Source organism: Garra rufa, chromosome 17 (genome assembly GCF_049309525.1).
Source record: "Garra rufa chromosome 17, GarRuf1.0, whole genome shotgun sequence".
In the NCBI taxonomy this organism is placed as follows: Eukaryota; Metazoa; Chordata; class Actinopteri; order Cypriniformes; family Cyprinidae; genus Garra; species Garra rufa.
The window spans coordinates 16959817-16978564 of record NC_133377.1 but is presented as its reverse complement, the minus strand read 5'-3'; the positions used below and the strand labels follow the sequence as shown (position 1 = coordinate 16978564).

Below are 18748 nucleotides of genomic sequence, written 5' to 3'. Positions count from 1 at the left end.
GAAATAACGTTATAGTTTTGAAATTTTAGTTCAAAAGACTGGTTATAGTGTTTTAGCAATTGAGAAAAACTGTAATCGCAATTAATTTCAGAAAAAAAAATTATGTTTTTATTTTCTTAATCGATTGACAGCACTAATTTTAGTTCTCATTTTGAACTAGTTCAGGGGTTAAGGCATGCAAAGGGATGATCACTAGCATGTGAGCAACAGAGAAAACTACAAATCGATGTACATTTTAAAGTAATCATTCCTCATAGTCTCACAGCCTTTTAGGAGCTATAAATACTGTTAAAATGTGAGAATTAACTTGCACTAGTCTACAGATGCATGTGGCTCCCACAAACCATTTGTGTGTACAAGGTACTGTGGTTAACCAGCAAAATTAAAAATGGCACTTAATGCCCACAAGGTTGCCAACCCCTGAACTAGTTGCTTACTATCATGCATTTTACTTGCATATTGGCTGTTTATTACTACTTATACAGCACATGTTAATGCCTTATTCTGCATGAACATATTTTAGATCCCTTAATCTACCCCATACCTAAACTAATAAGCAGCAAATTAGCAGTTTCTTGAAGTCTCGAAGTTCAAAGTCTTCGTTAATAGTGAATGCATGTTCCTAATTTAAAGTGTTCACTTTTTTGTATATTACTAATAAATCCTAATGTGTCAATGGGATTGATGTATATTGTCCTGAGAATCATTCCCTGGACCACAAAAGCATGTATCATAATGAGTTTACTTTCAGAACAAAAAATTACAGATAATGTACTCACCCCCTTCTCATCCAAGATGTTCATGTCTTTCTTTCTTAAGTCTCAAAGAAATGGTGTTTTTTTTTTTTTTTTCAAACTTTTTTTTTTTTTTTTATTCGTTTCAACAAAACGGAACAAACAGATCTCCAGAGGCATCACATACAACTCTTACATTCTTCTTATACAGTCGCCTTTTATAGTACAGGTTACTCTCCCATCAGCCCCCCACCCCGCACGCAAGCAGTACTGTATTATGAGCTTAAACACCAACAGAGGTTCCCTCAAGTCCATATGATTTAGTCCTTCAAAATCTGCAATGGGCGGTCCAAACAAAATATTTCACACATATAATATACATATATTGAGAAGAAAAATGAAAATAAATAAATAAACAAATTATAAAATATAAAATATATAAATATAAAATTAAAAAATATATATAGTAAAAAATATAAGTAAATATAAATAAGGGGAGGGGGTTCAAACTCATTGCAAAGCATCTCCTAGCAAATTATTTTATTATCTGTTTTCTTATATGTAAACCATTTTGACCAATTTTTATAAAATGTATCCATGTTTAGTCTCAAGGAGAAGGTGAGTTTCTCCATTTCAAACAAATTATCCACAATTGCTATCCATTCATCCTTTTTTGGTGGAATCTCTTCCAAAGAAATGGTGTTTTTTGTGGAGAAATTTCAGGATTTCTCTCCTTATAGTGGACTACTGTGGTGCCCTCGAGTTTGAACTTCCAAAATGCAGTTTAAATGCAGCTTCAAGGGGCTCTAAATGATCCCAGCCGAGGAACACAGAGCTAGACAAGATGAGCATTTGAGGTTAAAAAGTATATAAATTGTAATTTTTTCTTTTTTTTTTAGAAAATAACTGATCATTTTGCTAGATAAGACCATTTTTTCCTTGGCTGTGATCCTTTAGAGCACTTTGAAGCTGCATTTTGGAAGTTCAAACTCGGGGCACCATAGAAGTCCATTATATAGTGAGAAATTCTGAAATGTTTTCCTCAAAAAACATAATTTTCTTACGACTGAAGAAAGAATGACATGAACATCTTGGATGAGAAGGGGGTGAGTACATTATCTGTACTTTTTTGTTCTGAAAGTGAACTACTCCTTTAAGACTGGTTTTGTGGTCCAGTGTCACATTTTCTCTGTTGTGGGTTTATCAAGTTAATCAAGTTGTGGGTTTTCTTTCAGCTGTTTTAAATCATAATTAGCTTCCACTTTTGTGAACCCGAGGAATATTCGTTGGTCGCTCGGTGTCTTTTCTGACCCAAAATCCACATAGCTGTATACTAAATATCAAATATGAGCTGATTGGCTACAAATCTATTCCTTTGCACAGCTTTTTCCACTTGAGTATTGACAGATGTGTGTGTTTTCTCCACAGCCCTGCTGTCGTTCACACTGGTGCACTATATCTGTGCCTTTGCTGCTGTGGTTTTGTTCTATATATTCTACACGCAGCCGGATGACTGCGCCGAGCACAAAGCCTTCATCAGCCTCAACCTCATCTTCTGCTTCATTGTGTCTGTGGTGGCCATTCTTCCAAAAGTGCAGGTCATTGCAGCACTCATTTGCTCCACTTGTTTTCCTGCTGTTCTCTCTGAATGGGTTTAAACAAGATAAAACGTGTTATTGATAATCAAGTCTGAATATGAACATCATATCTGCACACATCAAATAAGCTGACAGAATGATTTGCATTGTTGGTGAATGTGTTACAGGAAGCTCAACCGAGCTCTGGTCTGCTCCAGGCCTCTCTCATCTCTCTCTACACCATGTATCTCACATGGTCTGCCATGAGCAACAACCCCAGTGAGTCTCACAATCCGATCACATCTCCATACGACATTACCTTCTTTAATGCTTTTTGTACCTCTGAACTTTCTTATTTGATTTTAATAGATGAGAATTTAGTTCATGTGTACCCTCATCTCTGAAAGACACATCAGATAAATACTGTCAGATGAAACGGTGCTTATATGAGCAATAAAAGGTTGAAAACTTTTAAGAAAATTGACATTTAAAGGAGTAGTTCACTTTCAGAACAAAAATTTACAGATAATGTACTAGGGTTGTGCCGATAGATGATAGTATCGTGTATCGACGATAGTCAAAGATATCGCCTGTTGCTGATGCCTTTGACGATAGTAAGACGATTATTATTATTATTATGCGTCAAAAAGGCACCTAACTTTAGCGATGCAGCGCGGAGAGTCGGTTCTAGGATGCCTCAGAAACTTGCCGCGGTATAAACACAAGCATAGAGTAGATAGCGCTGCAGATGTGTGCAGTGAAAATGGGTAAGAGATTTATTCATCATACAGTGTACATAGATTAAGTGTAGACAGTCATTAGGATAACAGAGGTAGTAAAATGTGGTTTAGGCTGAATTAAATACGATATATGAGAATCCGTCTGTATATAGGAAACTAGGCTTGGGCGGTATCCAAATTTTGATACCGTCAAACCTCCTCCCTATTTTACCCCGGTATCCGGTATTACCGTGAATAATAAAAAAAAATTATGACGTAAGGCTCAGACAGCGTCACCAAACTGTCAGCTTGTGCCTAAACCATTCAGAAACTGAATACCAAACACTACAACAATGTTAACAACTTTAATTAACAACAAATAGCAGTTTATAAAAAAAAGTGCAAATACAACAGTCAAACAGAATAAAATGAACAAACATCCTGGGGTGCGTTTCCCGTAGAACGGCATAACTCGCTGGTTAACCTCCATAGTACGATGCATTGTTGTGGAAACGAACTAGCTCACGAGTGTTTCCCAAACATAGTCGCATCTCCGTAGTTTGAACCACATTAGTTCAACAATGTAGGGCCGTTGTTAATGACGTAACCGAGTGATAACTTCGGCTATTTAACTGATTAGGGATCTCAAAAATGCAGCTAAATGGAACATGGCACCTAATGACTCATTTTCTTTTCCCCCCTGTCATTACGCTTTATTTGATGTTTGATTCATCACTGGTTCCCTCTTACGTCATACACCGGGGTTCCCTCAGGCATTTGTGCACATGCACTACTAGGGTTGTGCCGATAGACAATAGTATCGTGTATCGACGATAGTCAGAGATATCGCCTGTTGCTGATGCCTTTGACGATAGTTAGACGATTATTATTATTATTATCCGTCAACAAAGAACTTAACTTTAGCAATGCAGCACAGAGAGTCTGTTCTAGGATGCTTCAGAAACTTGCCGCGGTATAAACACACGCATAGAGAGGCCACCGCGCCTTAACGCACCTCGTGCAGTGAAAATGGGAGATTTTCATCATCCAGTACGGTGGTGTTATATTATATTAGCATTGCAGTCATTAGGATAACAGAGGTAGTAAAACCTGGTTTAGGCTGAATTAATTACGATGTATCATAATCAGTCTGTATACAGTAAACAAACATTCATCTCAGTAACGTCTATAGGCGTCAATTAGAATTACGATGCGATCAGATGGCGCTAAACATACACACGTGAATAACACGCGCGTCACTTCTCCGCATTCAATATGAACTTAACTACAAAATCACCTGATGACAACGTTCAGACATACAGCGGTAACATTGTCGCAATATGACGGGTAAAGAAAGAATCATTCATTTACATTCTGGCACGCACATTTACAGCTCACTCTGATAGCAGAGAATGAAACCGAAAGTAACTTGAACAACTCCGGCAGAACTATAGTCAACGCTCTGTACACGCACAACTTAATCATATGCCAAAAGAAAGTCTACCTTTACAAAACGAATAAGGAATTTAGTACAGAGATAATTAATTAAATTAGCACGATAGTATCGTGTATCGGCGATCTCTCAGGCTGACGATAGGGCGATTTGAAAATTGAGCATATCGCCCAACACTACGCACTACTCATAAACGGTGCTTATAGAGGACGCACAAAAATACATAGATTAAAATGCATTTATATTTAGTTTAAATGGAAGATATAGATTGTGACGCTGTTTGTGAATGTTTTATTGACCTGTTGTCGGGAAACACCGAAGCGTTGAACTATGTTTGTAAACGACGGAACTTGCGACCATAGTTGACTAACGATGCTTTTGGGAAACGCGCGCCCGGTCACTTGGTGCGCGACTCCCCATCTCTCTCTTTCTTCTCCACGCTGTCACGTGATTACAACCACGCAGAGATGCGCGAACGGGCTCAATCCGCAGCTTCAAATAAACGCAGGCGCATTAGGCACATATCGTCAAATATAGGCTATTTCAAAAGAAGCCGCCGCGGCCCTGACCACATTGCTGTCTTTACTGAGTGTTTTTAGGGAATATTTCAATTTATTAACATGCGATTGAATTCGCTATTCATGCGGTGGACTGTCGTGATTTTGGATAATGCAGGACACTACCGAATGATGCGCATCAGAGAAGTGGGTAAACGCAAAGCCGACCACTGCATTACCGTGCTCAATAGCATTAGCACAGGCATAACTCCCTTCAAACTTTGTAGGGAATGTCACCGTTTCTGTCACCAAAAACTACACACAAATGAAATTGTCTGCCTGATGAAAAAAGTACATAAACACGTTCATGTTTTAGAAAATGTAGTTAATATTAGCATCATTATTGATTTATCTCATCCAACCGCAAATAATAAGAATGCATTTTTTTTTATTACCCGACCCGCGGATAAAACCACCATCCGCGCATCACTTCGCATTTTTAGACATTAAATAAATTATATTTTTATATTTTTATTAGTGGTGGGCCGTTATCGGCGTTAACGTGCTGCGTTAACGTGAAAATTCTTATCGCGCGATAAAAAAAATATCGCCGTTAATCTATTCTCAAATTTGGGTTGGGAGCTGGGTCTAAACTACGCAAGCTATGATGACTTTCACCTTGATAGTTTAACGCGGATGTATACCGAAGACTATAGAATATGGTCGCGCGTTTAAGTCTCCTCCGCCAAAACACAGACGGGATCACGTCGTCCTCCATTCATAAAAACCGAATCTACTATAGCGAAATGCCACGTAAATTCGTCGTTTTTTGGATTCATAAATCTAATGTTGGTCAGTCACTTAATTCAAATCGCCATATGGACTAGTGTATGTGAAAACTGAAATGCAAAAAGACCGTTTTAATATGAATCCGATATGTTCCGTTTGCCTAGCTGTATGTATGCATTGCGGAGACGAGCTTTTACTACACGCATACTGAAACACACGTGACGCTCCCGCTAATTTTTGGCATTTTCATCTCACATGAACAGATAAACTCAATCTCCCAAACTGCTGTGAGTGTCACTTTTACCGTTTCATTTGAGAAAACTAGCATCATATCATACTGTATGACACAGAAACTTCACGGCAACCTGTCAAAATAAAAGTACGGTGTAACATGTAATGGGCTGGGTAGGTGTTGACGTTAAAAAAACACAATCTAATAGGGAGAAAAAATAATTTCAGTGTTAGTTAGTTAGTAAACACAAGTACATCTAATTGAACATAATTTATTTTCATCAACAAATTATCATAGAACAGCTTTATGAGCTTTATGATCCATTCTCAAAGACTTTAAGTCATTATTTGGGTAGCACACATATTCTGAATGCCTTCAGCAGAATTCAAATTAGCCATTTTAATCTAGATTAATCTAGATTAAAAAAATGTATCTATGCCCACCCCTAATTTTTATATATTTAATCCTTGTCTTCTATATAAGTGCATTGTTTTATGACGGTATAACGGTATTGAAACTGATACCGTTGCTATTTTTAGATCCCGCGGTATACCATATTACCGTAATACCGCCCAAGCCTATAGGAAACATAAACATTCATCTCAGTAACATCTGTATGCGTTAACTAGAATTACAATAAAATGGCGCTAAACATACGCATGTGAACTACACGGGCACCGTTTCTCCTCATTCTATATGAACTGAGCTACAACATGAACTGATGACAAAGATCAGACATACAGCGGTAACATTATCGAAATATGATGGGTATAGAAAGATACATTCATTTACATTCACGCACGCACATTTATCGATCCCTGAGATAGCAGAGAATGAAACTGAAAGTAAACTTAAACCTATCCAACAGAACTACCGTCAGCGCTCTGTACACGCACAACTTAGTCACATGCACTACCCTTACAAAACGAATAAGGAATTTATTACATATTGACATTTACATATCATTAAATTAGAATGATACTATCGTGTATCGGCGATCTCACAGGCTGACGATAGGACGATATGAAAATATCTATACTATACTAAACACTATAATGTACTCACCACCTTGTCATCCAAGATGTTCATGTCTTTCTTTCTTCAGTCGTAAAGAAATTATGTTTTTTGATGTTTTTTCTTTCCATATAATAGACTTCTATGGTGCCACGGAGTTTGAACGTCCAAAATGCAGTTTAAATGCAGCTTCAAAGGGCTCTAAATAATCCCAGCTGAGAAAGAAGGATCTTATTTAGCGAAACGATCGATTATTTTCTAAAAACATTTACAATTCATATACTTTTTAATCTCTACACACAGTACACACAGAGCTAGACAGGATGAGCATTTGAGGTTAAAAAAGTAAATAGATTTTATTTTATTTTTTTAGAAAATAACCAATCGTTTTGCTAGATAAGACCCTTCTTTCCTCAGCTGTGATGGTTAAGAGCCCTTTGAAGCTGCATTTTGGAAGTTCAAACTCAGGGGCACCATAGAAGTCCATTATATGGAGAGAAATCCTGAAATATTTTCCTCCAAAAACATTGTTTTCTTTATGACTGAAGAAAGAAAGACATGAACGTCTTGGATGACAAGGGGGAGAGTACATTATCTGTACATTTTTGTTCTGAAAGTGAACTACTCCTTTAAGGTGATTAACACACAGTGCAGTTGCAAGTTATATGAAGTGACATGTAAATAGTACAGTATAAAGTGGACAGGAAGCAACTTCAAAACCTCACCCTTTAAAGGCATGTCAACAAACTTGAATGTGCAAAATAATTGACAAGCAAGGAGAGAAAAGGTCTGGGAGGCCATCACAGAAACATGTGACATATTTCTCACAACAAAACAGTGTTTTTGTTGTTGTTTAAAAGAACAGCATTTATTTTAAACGTCTTTTGTAATATTATAAATGTCCATGCAGTTATTTTGATCAATTGAATGCATCCTAGCTAAATACATTTAAAAAAAGCTTGCAGACAAGGGCTCTACACTTACTTTTCTTTATAGGAGCACTCGTGTGCTTTTGTTTTTACCTTTTTAATAGCATTTTTGCCAACTTTATTAAAAGTAAAAAATAAAACAATTTAAAAATGATATTTTTATGCTTTTTTAAAACTTCTAAGAACAAGTAAAATAAGAATTAGTTGCTAATCAAATTAAATCAGCATTAACAAAATGTATTTGTACTACAGAAGTGGCACAGAAGAACACAAAAGGCTTGTAGGTGTATTTTCATGTTTAATGAGGCTCAGAGGTGGCATGAGTGCAATCAAATTCATAAATTCATGTTAAGATTAATGTTTTAAATATAACATTTTTAATATAGAAATATTAAATGATTTAAAGAGGTCATCGGATGCCATTTTCCACAAGTTCATATGATTCTTTAGGGTCTTAATGAAAAGTCTCTAATATACTTCGGTTAACAATTCCCAATAGTAGTGTAAAAAAATCACCCTTTTACCTTGTCAAAATCAGCTCTGCAAAATTTCAGCTCATTTTAAGACATGGCCCCTTTAAATGCCACCGAGCTCTGCTCGCCCCGCCCCTCTCTGGGATTATGTTTATTTTAGCTGCATTTAACTGCGTTTATCGGCAAAACTTGCCAACAATCACGTTATTAAGAAAGGCCATTTGCAAAGATGTATAAAAAAACCCTTATACTCACTTCTGCTGTGGGTGAAGCTGCATCACGAATTATTCACACGATAGATAGATGCATATGTAGATCGGGATCGGCGCTTTCCATTTAAAAACAAAAGTAAAGTTAATCCTCTGCATCTTCAGCGGCTCAGATGTCGGGAGTAAATGACTACAACTATGTTCATTATTACATCCAACAACAAAACAGCTCAATCACTCAATTAGATCGTATTCGGACTGTTTCAGCTCGGTGAGGGCGGGTCTAGGGTAAGACGCTAATGTCAATCAAATGTGTCGTCACACCGACAAGAAGCTGAGAATGAACTGATTTTAAAAAGGGGATATTACTTTTAAAGATAAAAAAAATACCACTGGGTGGATTTTTATCATTATAGGGTGGTTGTGTACACAAACTACCAACACACATTAATGTTCAAACAACATGTAAAAGTTAGTTTTGCACCCGATGACCCCTTTAAATAACTGAAAATATACTAAGTCTGCCAGTAGGTGGTGGCAAGTCACTGATTTAATTACTGAATCATATCGTTCATTTGATTCATTTGAACATCTGATTCATTCAGGAATAAATCAAGTGACTGTCTTAATGAATGGAAAATAAACAAAACACTGCTGTGTTTGAATGGAGATGATCAGTTGTGACTTGTTTCAGGCTATTTTTTAAGACGAAATAGAGCAAAATCAGGCAATAGTGTTATAGTCAGACAATAAAAGTCACTTAATATTACCTTCTTGTTTATTGAACTGTTGTATTAAATCAACATCTCATTTACAAACTTCCTTAAAAATCATTAAAAGCTGTCACTCATCTTAGTTCTATTATAATCAGCGAAGCTCTCTACACTGCACAATCAAACACAAATATGCTGATTGGGTCAGTCGCACATGCTGCTCCTAAATATTTTTTCATAGTCGTATGCAGTAGTTTTCAGTCACAAAAGCGACTGAAATGGTCGCACTGTAGAGCCCTGCAGACCCCAAACCCTTTTTAAGGTTTAAGTTAAGGTTAAGTTTATCTCGTTGTGTGATAGTCTCTTAAAGGGGTCATCAAATGAAATTATTCTTTAGGGCCTTAATGAAAAGTCTAGAACATACTTTGGTCAAAACTTCTCAATGGTAGTGAAAAACAACACCCTTTTTCCTTGTCAAAAACAGCTCCGTTTACTGCGACCCATTTCGGTGCATGTCCCTTTAAATGCTAATAAGCTCTGCTCACCCAGCCCCTCTCTTCCGTAGGTGATGAACGATTCTCTGAGAGACCTTCAGGAAAGGCTGTTTGCAAAGATTCATTAAAAAAAACTCTTATACTCAGTACTTCTGTAGGTGAAGCTGGATCATGAATGATTTGTACAAACGTGGACACATTTGGGCAGATTGAGGGGCGCATCCTCTGCTTCTTAAGTGGCTCAGATGTCTGGATTAAAGGACAAGTCCGGTGTGATATTGACCTAAAGTGTGTTGAATCATGATACCGAGTGTGAACTTACCCTTCATAGCTCATCTCGGCTTGTCCACTGCAGTCCGAAATCTGGCGTTAGTTAGCCGATGCTAACAACAGGTCGTCAATGAGGGTGAATAGGGCATCGGACTAGCCATGTAAAATAAATCACTGTTTTACGCCATTTACGAGGCACAAAGTAGCGCCACACTTCATTGGTAGACTTCCAAGGGCCCTGGCATTTAAAACGAGACATTGAGAACTTTGAAAAAGCACCGGTAGTTTATTTACAAGAAGATTTATACAGACCAAGCCCGGATTAACCATACGGGCAACTGGGCAATTGCCCAGGGGCCCACGACATCTAAAGGGCCCAGGACAGCAAGGGCACGAGCAAAATAAATTGCCTTATGTTATCTTATTTACACGAAGGCATGTCATTTCTGTCTCTACATAGTCGCGCGTTTACAATGTCTCCTCTGCGAAAACACGGACGGGATCGCGCGCTCCATTCATAAAAACGGAATTTACTATATAGCTCGGAAGTCGGAATGCCACGGAATTCGTTGATTTTTGGATTAATAAATCAAAAGTTGGTCTGTCACTTAATTCAAATCGCGATATGGACTAGTGAATGTGAAAACTGAAATGCAAAAAGACCGTTTTAATATGAATCCGGTTTGTTCCGTTTGCCTCTGGATGTATGAATGGTGGATACGCGTTTTGACTACAGGCATAACGTTACTGAAGCACGCATGATGCTCCCGCTAATTTTTTTTTGCATTTGCATCTCACATGAACAGATTAACTCAATCTCCAAAACTGCTGTGTGTGTCACTTTTACCGTTTAATTTCAGAAAACTAGCATCATATCATACTATACACACAGAAACTTCACGGCAACCTGTCAAAATAAAAGTACGGTTTAACATGTAACAACAATATTAGTCTTGTATTCCTTTTGTACAGTATAATGTAGGTGTTTATATATTCCTATTTAAATAATTTACATAAAACAATATATATGATAAAAAATAAATATTACATCAAGATTAAACACTTAATTGTAGAAAAAATACTATAATTATTATTTAAACGTTTTAAACTGAATATTATTTTTCTTCAATGTATTAATTTTAACAGTAAACCTCTGTTTGTTTGCCAAAAATTAAAAGGGTTTATTTTTCATTTGATTAAAAATAAATAAATGTTTATGCTTTCATTTGATTATCAGAAAAATTAAAACACATAAGAATTAAAAAAAAAAAAAAAAAAAAAAAAGCAAAAGATTGTTCAAAATGTTAAAATAGAGAGTTTGGACTTATTTTTCACTGAAATAAATGTTTTTGTTTTTACACAAAGTAGGCTAAAGTACCGGGGAAAAAAGTAACGTTGGCTACTGGCAAATGGTTTGAAAGTGGTTGCTTACCTATTCATTTTTTGTGAAAATGTAGGATACTTTCCTCCCTCTCAATGTAGTGGGTCAATTACCATATTATACAGATGCTGATGTGTTTTGTTTTCATAGCATCATATGTGAGTGAATGTCTTTGATAGGGGACATAGTAGTGCATTTGTAGTTCTATGAGCATTTAAATATTTGTAAATCAAAATATGATGACAGTTAGGATTTGAAGTATTGAGTATATTTACTGTATATTACAGTAATATATTCTATATATGACCATATTATGGTGATCCTGGGGTCGTGATGATGGGGCCCTTGAATATTGTTGCCCAGGGTACAACAAAGTGTTAATCTGGCCCTGATACAGACATTCCCCTTAGTAAATTTACCAGTCGCCGCCATCTTGAATTTAGTCACGATAAGTCGAGTGACGAGCAGGAAGGAAACTACAACCTGATAAGTTGATAACCTGATAAGTTCCAGTGAAGTGTGGCGCTACTTTGTGTCTCGTAAATGGTGTAAAACAGTGATTTATTTTACATGGCTAGTCCGATGCCCTATTCACCCTCATTGACGACCTGTTGTTAGCATCGGCTAACTAACGCCAGATTTCGGACTGCAGTGGACAAGCCGAGATGAACTATGAAGGGTAAGTTCACACTCGGTATCATGATTCATTACACTTTAGGTCAATATCACACCGGACTTGTCCTTAAATGGTGACTGCTATGTTCAGTATTACATCCAACAGCAATAGACCTCTTATCAACAATACATCTGCTCAGGTGTCGAAACAATGGGGGACAGTTTACAGCTCACTCAGGGTGGATCTATGCTAAAACGGCTAGGTCTGTGCTGCGTCACTCTGCCAAGAATCTCAGAACAGCATGATCTAAGAAAGTGATTATTATTATTATTAGGGATTTAAAAGAAAAAGCACTGGGTGGATTTTTATCATTATAGGGTGGATGTGTACGCACACTGCCAACACGCGTTTATGTTCAAACAACATGTACAAGTGAATTTTGCATCCGATGACCCCTTTAATAATCTGTATGCAATGAATAATTGTCTCAAACCACATTTCGTTACCAAGATTGAGAAATCACGTGCTTGATAAAGTTATTCCAAAACAAAGGAATTCTCGGAAAGACATGGGAAAAATTCCAGATGCAGGTTGTTTGTTGACATAATTGGATTCTGGGAAATAAGACATGCACAAACACGTGGAGCTGCTTGAATGGAAAAATTGACAAACCTCAGCAACCTCCAGGCCGAATGTAATGGGATGTAATGCAATTAAACTTTTAAAGGATATTTTTTGCTGCGGAGCACAGTATGGAATTTATGTGTAGGAATCTCATTATTAGGCCCTGCTTAGTCGCTTAATAGCCCGGTAGCTTGTGTAAAATTAATACCGGAATCACTGTCTGTTTTAGAGTGTGTTACTGTATGCATTTTATTGCTCATTTGATGCATTGCTCTTTTGTCTGTGCACAGATCGTAAGTGTAACCCGAGTCTGTTGAGTCTGGTCAACGGTGGGCCGACAGCAGCCACTCCCACCGTCGCTCCTGGCATCACTACACAGTGGTGGGATGCCCAAAGCATTGTGGGGCTGGTTATCTTCCTCTTGTGCACACTGTATGCCAGGTGAGCTGGTCACTATCATCCTTACTGCTGTCAGAAGCGATGCTGAGGAATACAACTTAAAATAGTTGTGTTCATATTTTTGTGAATTTTTCTCAAGATATTTTGATATAATAGAAAGTTCAAGAGAACAACATTTATTAAAAATAGAAATCCTTTGTAACATTATAAATGTGACCCTAGCCCACAAAATACACTATACACTACAAAGTATACTATGTTGCCAAAAGTATTGGGATGCCCCCTTCTAATGAACAGGTTTGACTAATTTAGTAATTTCCATGAGTACAAATCTCAATGTTTAAGCATGTAATGGTATGCCAGGGAATTGTGTGCTTTTAATTTTACAGCAACAGTTTTGACAGAACCCTCTTCAATTCTAACATGGCAATGGTTTTGTGTATAAGGCAAGGTTCAAATAGAAATTGATTCAGTCAGTGATGAACTTGACTGGTCTGCAGAAATCCAAATCCTAATCTGAGCTGAACACCTCTGATGTGACTTTAAATGCAGACCTTGAGCTAAAAACTCATCACCAAACACCAATCGCTACTATGGACAAAAGTATTGGTACACCCCTTCTTTAGAAAAGAAAAAAGAACTTCCAAAACTGTGGCAACAAAGATGGAAACATAAATAATGTATTTATAAAATGTATTTCCAAATCTGTTGCAACCGTTTTGGAAGTGTCAAAAATGACTGTACCATATGTATAAGTCATTGGTGTTTGGTGATGAGTTTTTGGCTCAAGGTCTGCATTTAAAGATGTTCAGCTAGGATTAGGACTTTGCTTTCTGGCAGACCAGTCAAGTTCTTCCACGCTGACTTAATCAATTTTTTTTTACCTTGCCTTATACACAGAGGCATTGTCATGTTAAAATATAAAAGGGTCCTGACAAAGCTGTTGCTATCAAATTAGAAGAACACAATCCCCTAGAATAGCATTATATGCTTAAACTTTAGGATTTGAACCCATGGACATTTCTACAGTAGTCAAACCTGTTGATTAGGAGGGGTTGTCCCAATACTTTTGGCAATAGTGTAAGTAGCAATAGCCAAAAATACGTTGTATGGGTCAGAATGATTCATTTTTATTTTATGCCAAAAATCATTAGGATATAAAGTAAAGATCATATTTGTTGAAGATATTTAGTAAATTTCCTACCGTGATTATATATAAAAAACTTAATATGCATTGCTAAACTTCATTTGGACAACTTTGAAGGCGATTTTCTTTTTTTTTCTTTTTTTGCATTCTCATATTTCTGATTTTTAAATAGTTGTATCCAACAAACCATACATCAATGGAAAGCTTATTTATTCAGATTATTAAGATATAAATCGTATGACTAGTTTTGTGATCCAGGGTCACAAATGCCGTTGCTGTCACTTTTGATCAATTTAATTCCTCCTTGCTGAACAAAAGCATTCATTTTTTTTCAAAGAAAAATCTGGTAACACTTTCTATAGCCCCTATTTATAATACATTATAAGGATATTTTAAGGCATTATAATGAAAGCATAATGCATTATAAAAAAACTTATATGTTGTATCATCTCATGAATAATCATAACAACAATTATAATACATTATAATACTTGAGTTTTTGAAGTTATAACTTTTAAGATTATGATTATTTGTAACACACAATGGACGCCTTATTAAATCGACTTGATTTAAAATGGACTATATCAAATTACATTTATTTTTTTACATTATATTATGTTTGATTTTGTTTACTACAAGCTTAAACTTTCCAACTACATGTCAACTAACACTCCTTAGAGTATTAGTAGACTTAGGTTAAGGTTAGGCTAGGTAGAAGGTTCACGTACTTGCAAAGTTACTTATATAATAGTTTGTCTTTTGAGGAAACATTGAGTGTTAGCATATATTTAGCATACTACTAATAATAATTACTGCTAGCTGACATGCAGTTGCAGAGTTACTTATCAAAAGCTGCCTACCATCAAAATAATCAAATTGATAATACAGATGTTTCATATTACACATTCATCTGATCTGATGCCTGATCTTAGGGTTCTTTGGGAAATATTAGTATAATTATCTTTAATTATCTTTGGTCTTTGTATGCACTTAAATAAAGTGACCGAGTAACATGGCAAGATATGAGACTGATAATACATTATAAATATGAGGAGGTGATCAAACCCTTAAAAGCTATAACCACAAATAAGTAAAAATTATAATACGTTAACTGTTCTTATGAATACTCATGAGATGATATATCATATTGTAAGGTTTTTTATAATGCATTATGCGTTCATTATAATGCCTTACGGATACCTTTATAATGTATTATAAATACAGGCTTCATAGAAAGTGTTACCAAAAATCTTTCTGACCACAAACTTTTGAATTGTAGTGTATAGTAGCATCAAATTTCTAATCAATATATCTGAAATGCTTATCGTCTTCTTCCAGCATTCGTTCCTCAAACAACAGTCAGGTGAATAAGCTGATGCAGACAGAGGAAGTTCAGGGGCTGGCGGCCGACAGCGAGGACGTCTCTGAGGACGGCGTGAGACGCGCTGTGGATAACGAAGAGGAAAACGTCACATACAGCTACTCCTTCTTCCATTTCTCTCTTTTCCTGGCCTCTCTCTACATCATGATGACCCTGACCAACTGGTACCAGTGAGTGTCCTACAGAGTATCCTGACACAACTCTGACAGCCCACTTTTTCATTTTATATGTTTTCCTATTAATTTTCTCCAATGAAAAATGGTTTGGAAATTGGATGTTCAACATATTTTAAAACTTTTAGGACAGGGTTTCCTTATGTTTCATTTTAAAGTGAAGCGAAAGCGTAATTTCTGTGCTGAATTGCTTAGGTAGCGCAATATTCATGAAAATACCTACTGAAAATACTTCTGTGCCACCTCTGTAGTACAAATGAATTTTGTTAATACTGATTTCATTTGATTGGTAGCTTATTAAAAGCTTATGAAAATAATAAAAACAATTAACATAAAAGATGACATACTTTTAATAAAAAAAACCAAAATTCCCTTCTAAATTATTCAACCCTAACATACTTTTAAAAAAGTAAGTTAGATCAGTTTACTGTGTTAATGTTACATAGACATTATACTTAGAGAAAATATTGCTGTATTGTTTTCCCTTTGATTTTTTTTTTTTTTTCCTTTAGGGGGGACACTGCAGGCAAAAATAAAAAACTTTCATGTTTTTTTATGCATCTGTCAAGTTTGAGATTTTGGGTTTTTTGGTGTTTCATAAAGTGTTTTTATAGACTAGTGGAAAGAAAACACCCCAAAAACACTGTTAAGTGTTTCTTTTATAGCACTTTATCTATTTGTGTCAATAGATTTCAATTACAGTACATATTTTTAAAGGCCATTTTCTCAAAATGAGTTTTTTTTTTTCTCTTACACTGAGCCAAACATCTCCACTTCAGTAGCACTGACACACACCAAACTTTACATTTTGATTCCTGTCTAAATCCTGAAGGTTTTTACAGAGGGATTTGTTTATATATAATTTGCTTGATTTTATACATTTTATTCCCCCAAAACTGTAAAAAAAAAACTTAGAACCATGGTTTTCATGGTTCTAAGTTTTTTATGAATTATGGAGCGACAAAATTAGATACCCAAAATCCCCTCTGTAAAACCATTTGACTCTGTCAAAAAAATTAAACTTTTGAAACTGACTTCATGTAGTGTTTAGAATTTTGTACTAGAAATGTATGCTAATCAGTGCATATTTAATTAAATAATGCTCATTTGCATATTTAAATGTAACATTTCAGAAAACTTGAAATACCAAAAAATGTTTGCAATTATAAATGTAATCAATCAGCTAGGTAAGGCGATAGCTATTAGTTGTGTTTTTTTTTTTTTGTTTTTTTTTTAACCCTAATCTCGCCTTATTTTCTTTAGTTGGTCTTAAAAAGTCTTAAATGTACCCTCATAAAACCTGCAGAAACCCTGTAGGATTAAACGCTAAATTTTCTGAAAATGTTCTCTTTTTTTTCTTTCCTTCTCAGACCTGAGACAGACTACACAGCCATGAAAACCACCATGCCATCTGTGTGGGTGAAGATCTGCTCGAGTTGGCTGGGGCTGGCACTGTATCTCTGGACACTGGTGGCTCCACTAATCCTGCCTGACCGAGAATTCATCTAAAAGTTTCAAAAAGTGGCCTTATACTGAAGCAATACCCCTTATACCAAACCATATGCAGAGTCAATTATTTAGTAGATCGCAGAAGTTAATGTTAATCTTTAAGATGCTCTGAGCTCTTGAACTATGCACACTTGTAAACCTCCATGTTTTTGTTGTTACGTAATTATAATCTGTTGATCTTGAGTTTGTTTGACTTTTATGTATACATACATTCACACTGTTTACCAGTTTCTAGATATTTTAGTCTTTTATATCTGTCTTGGGTCCAGGTTTGTTACAAATTGCACTACGTTTGATCAAATCAAAGTTGAATGTTCAGACGATTGCCTCACACGTATCAAGATGTTTATTTTGATAAAGATACGTTTATCTAGAGCTGTGTCCATTTAATTTTAAAGCTTTGTTTCATAAACTTTTTGATGACACTCATCCTGGCCAAAGGTTTTTTGTTCTGTTCGGATCAGTTGATCTTTTGTATTTGTACTTTTATTCATTCTTATAAAACTGATTATTACAAATTGTACACAAGAGGTTGTTCTTTATTCCAGCTATTCATGTCCTGCTTCTCTACTACAGGAAGTGTTTCCTCTAGGTGGAAGTGTTGTTATTATAGGAGGTGGGAGTGTTATATAGTACATTTCCCATACTTGAAGAGAGTGCTTTTAGTTAATGGAGTCATATTGCTCTTACTCTGTGGTTACAGATTTGAACAAGCCTATACAATTTTGACTAGAGAAAGGTAACTTAAAGTCCCCATGAAATCAAAATTAAAGTTTTTTGGCTTTTAGTATGAATATGTTAGCCCTAAGGTTATCTATAAGAAGGAAGTTTGCTGCCGTAATATCATGCAGCGCCTGGAATTCGGTCACAATTTCAAAAAGCCGGTCACATTGGAAGTTACCTAGCTAACTAATTTCAGGCGCTGTGATATTACTGCACCTGCTGCGTCCATATTACGGCAGCAAACTTCCTTGACTATTACGCCGGAATGAAAGTGTAGTTCCTAATCTTATCGGCCTAGAAAATCACAGCTTTACATTTTCCACCGGTCTTAGTACACGATATAACTACAGAAGAGTCAAGTTTTAAACAGGACAAATAACGAAACTCGTTGGTCATTTTTGAACTCGATGCTATTGGTCTCATAGGATTATGGTTCTCAGAGTGATATCGCCAGAACAGGAGAACGGCTGAATGGATTTCAAAACGGTAAAACTCAACTTATTAACTCGGGTTGGGGGGGGGGGGTTGGAGAATGAGCCTATTTCCAAAAAAAAAGTTGAATGTTCCTTTAATAAACTCATTTTTGTGAAAACCTCAACCGACATTTTTCGCTTTTTCACCATTTTGCCTGTAGCTCAAAATATCCTGTGCGCATTCACACTCATTCTGCCAGCAAGGGTGACATAAGACGT

The 18748-nt window shown here is 36.1% G+C and overlaps 1 protein-coding gene across 1 annotated transcript in view; it reads left to right on the top strand.

Annotated features, from left to right (window-relative positions):
- The window catches only part of serinc2 (serine incorporator 2), a 29341-nt gene extending 11480 nt beyond the window's left edge, over positions 1 to 17861 (top strand). The window contains exons 6-10 of the mRNA XM_073822506.1: positions 2163 to 2332; positions 2500 to 2590; positions 13015 to 13165; positions 15609 to 15821; positions 17195 to 17861. Of these exons, the coding sequence (XP_073678607.1) occupies positions 2163 to 2332; positions 2500 to 2590; positions 13015 to 13165; positions 15609 to 15821; positions 17195 to 17333 (764 nt within the window). The 3' untranslated portion in view covers positions 17334 to 17861. The remainder of the gene's footprint in view (positions 1 to 2162; positions 2333 to 2499; positions 2591 to 13014; positions 13166 to 15608; positions 15822 to 17194) is intronic.
- Positions 17862 to 18748: the final 887 nt, after the last annotated feature.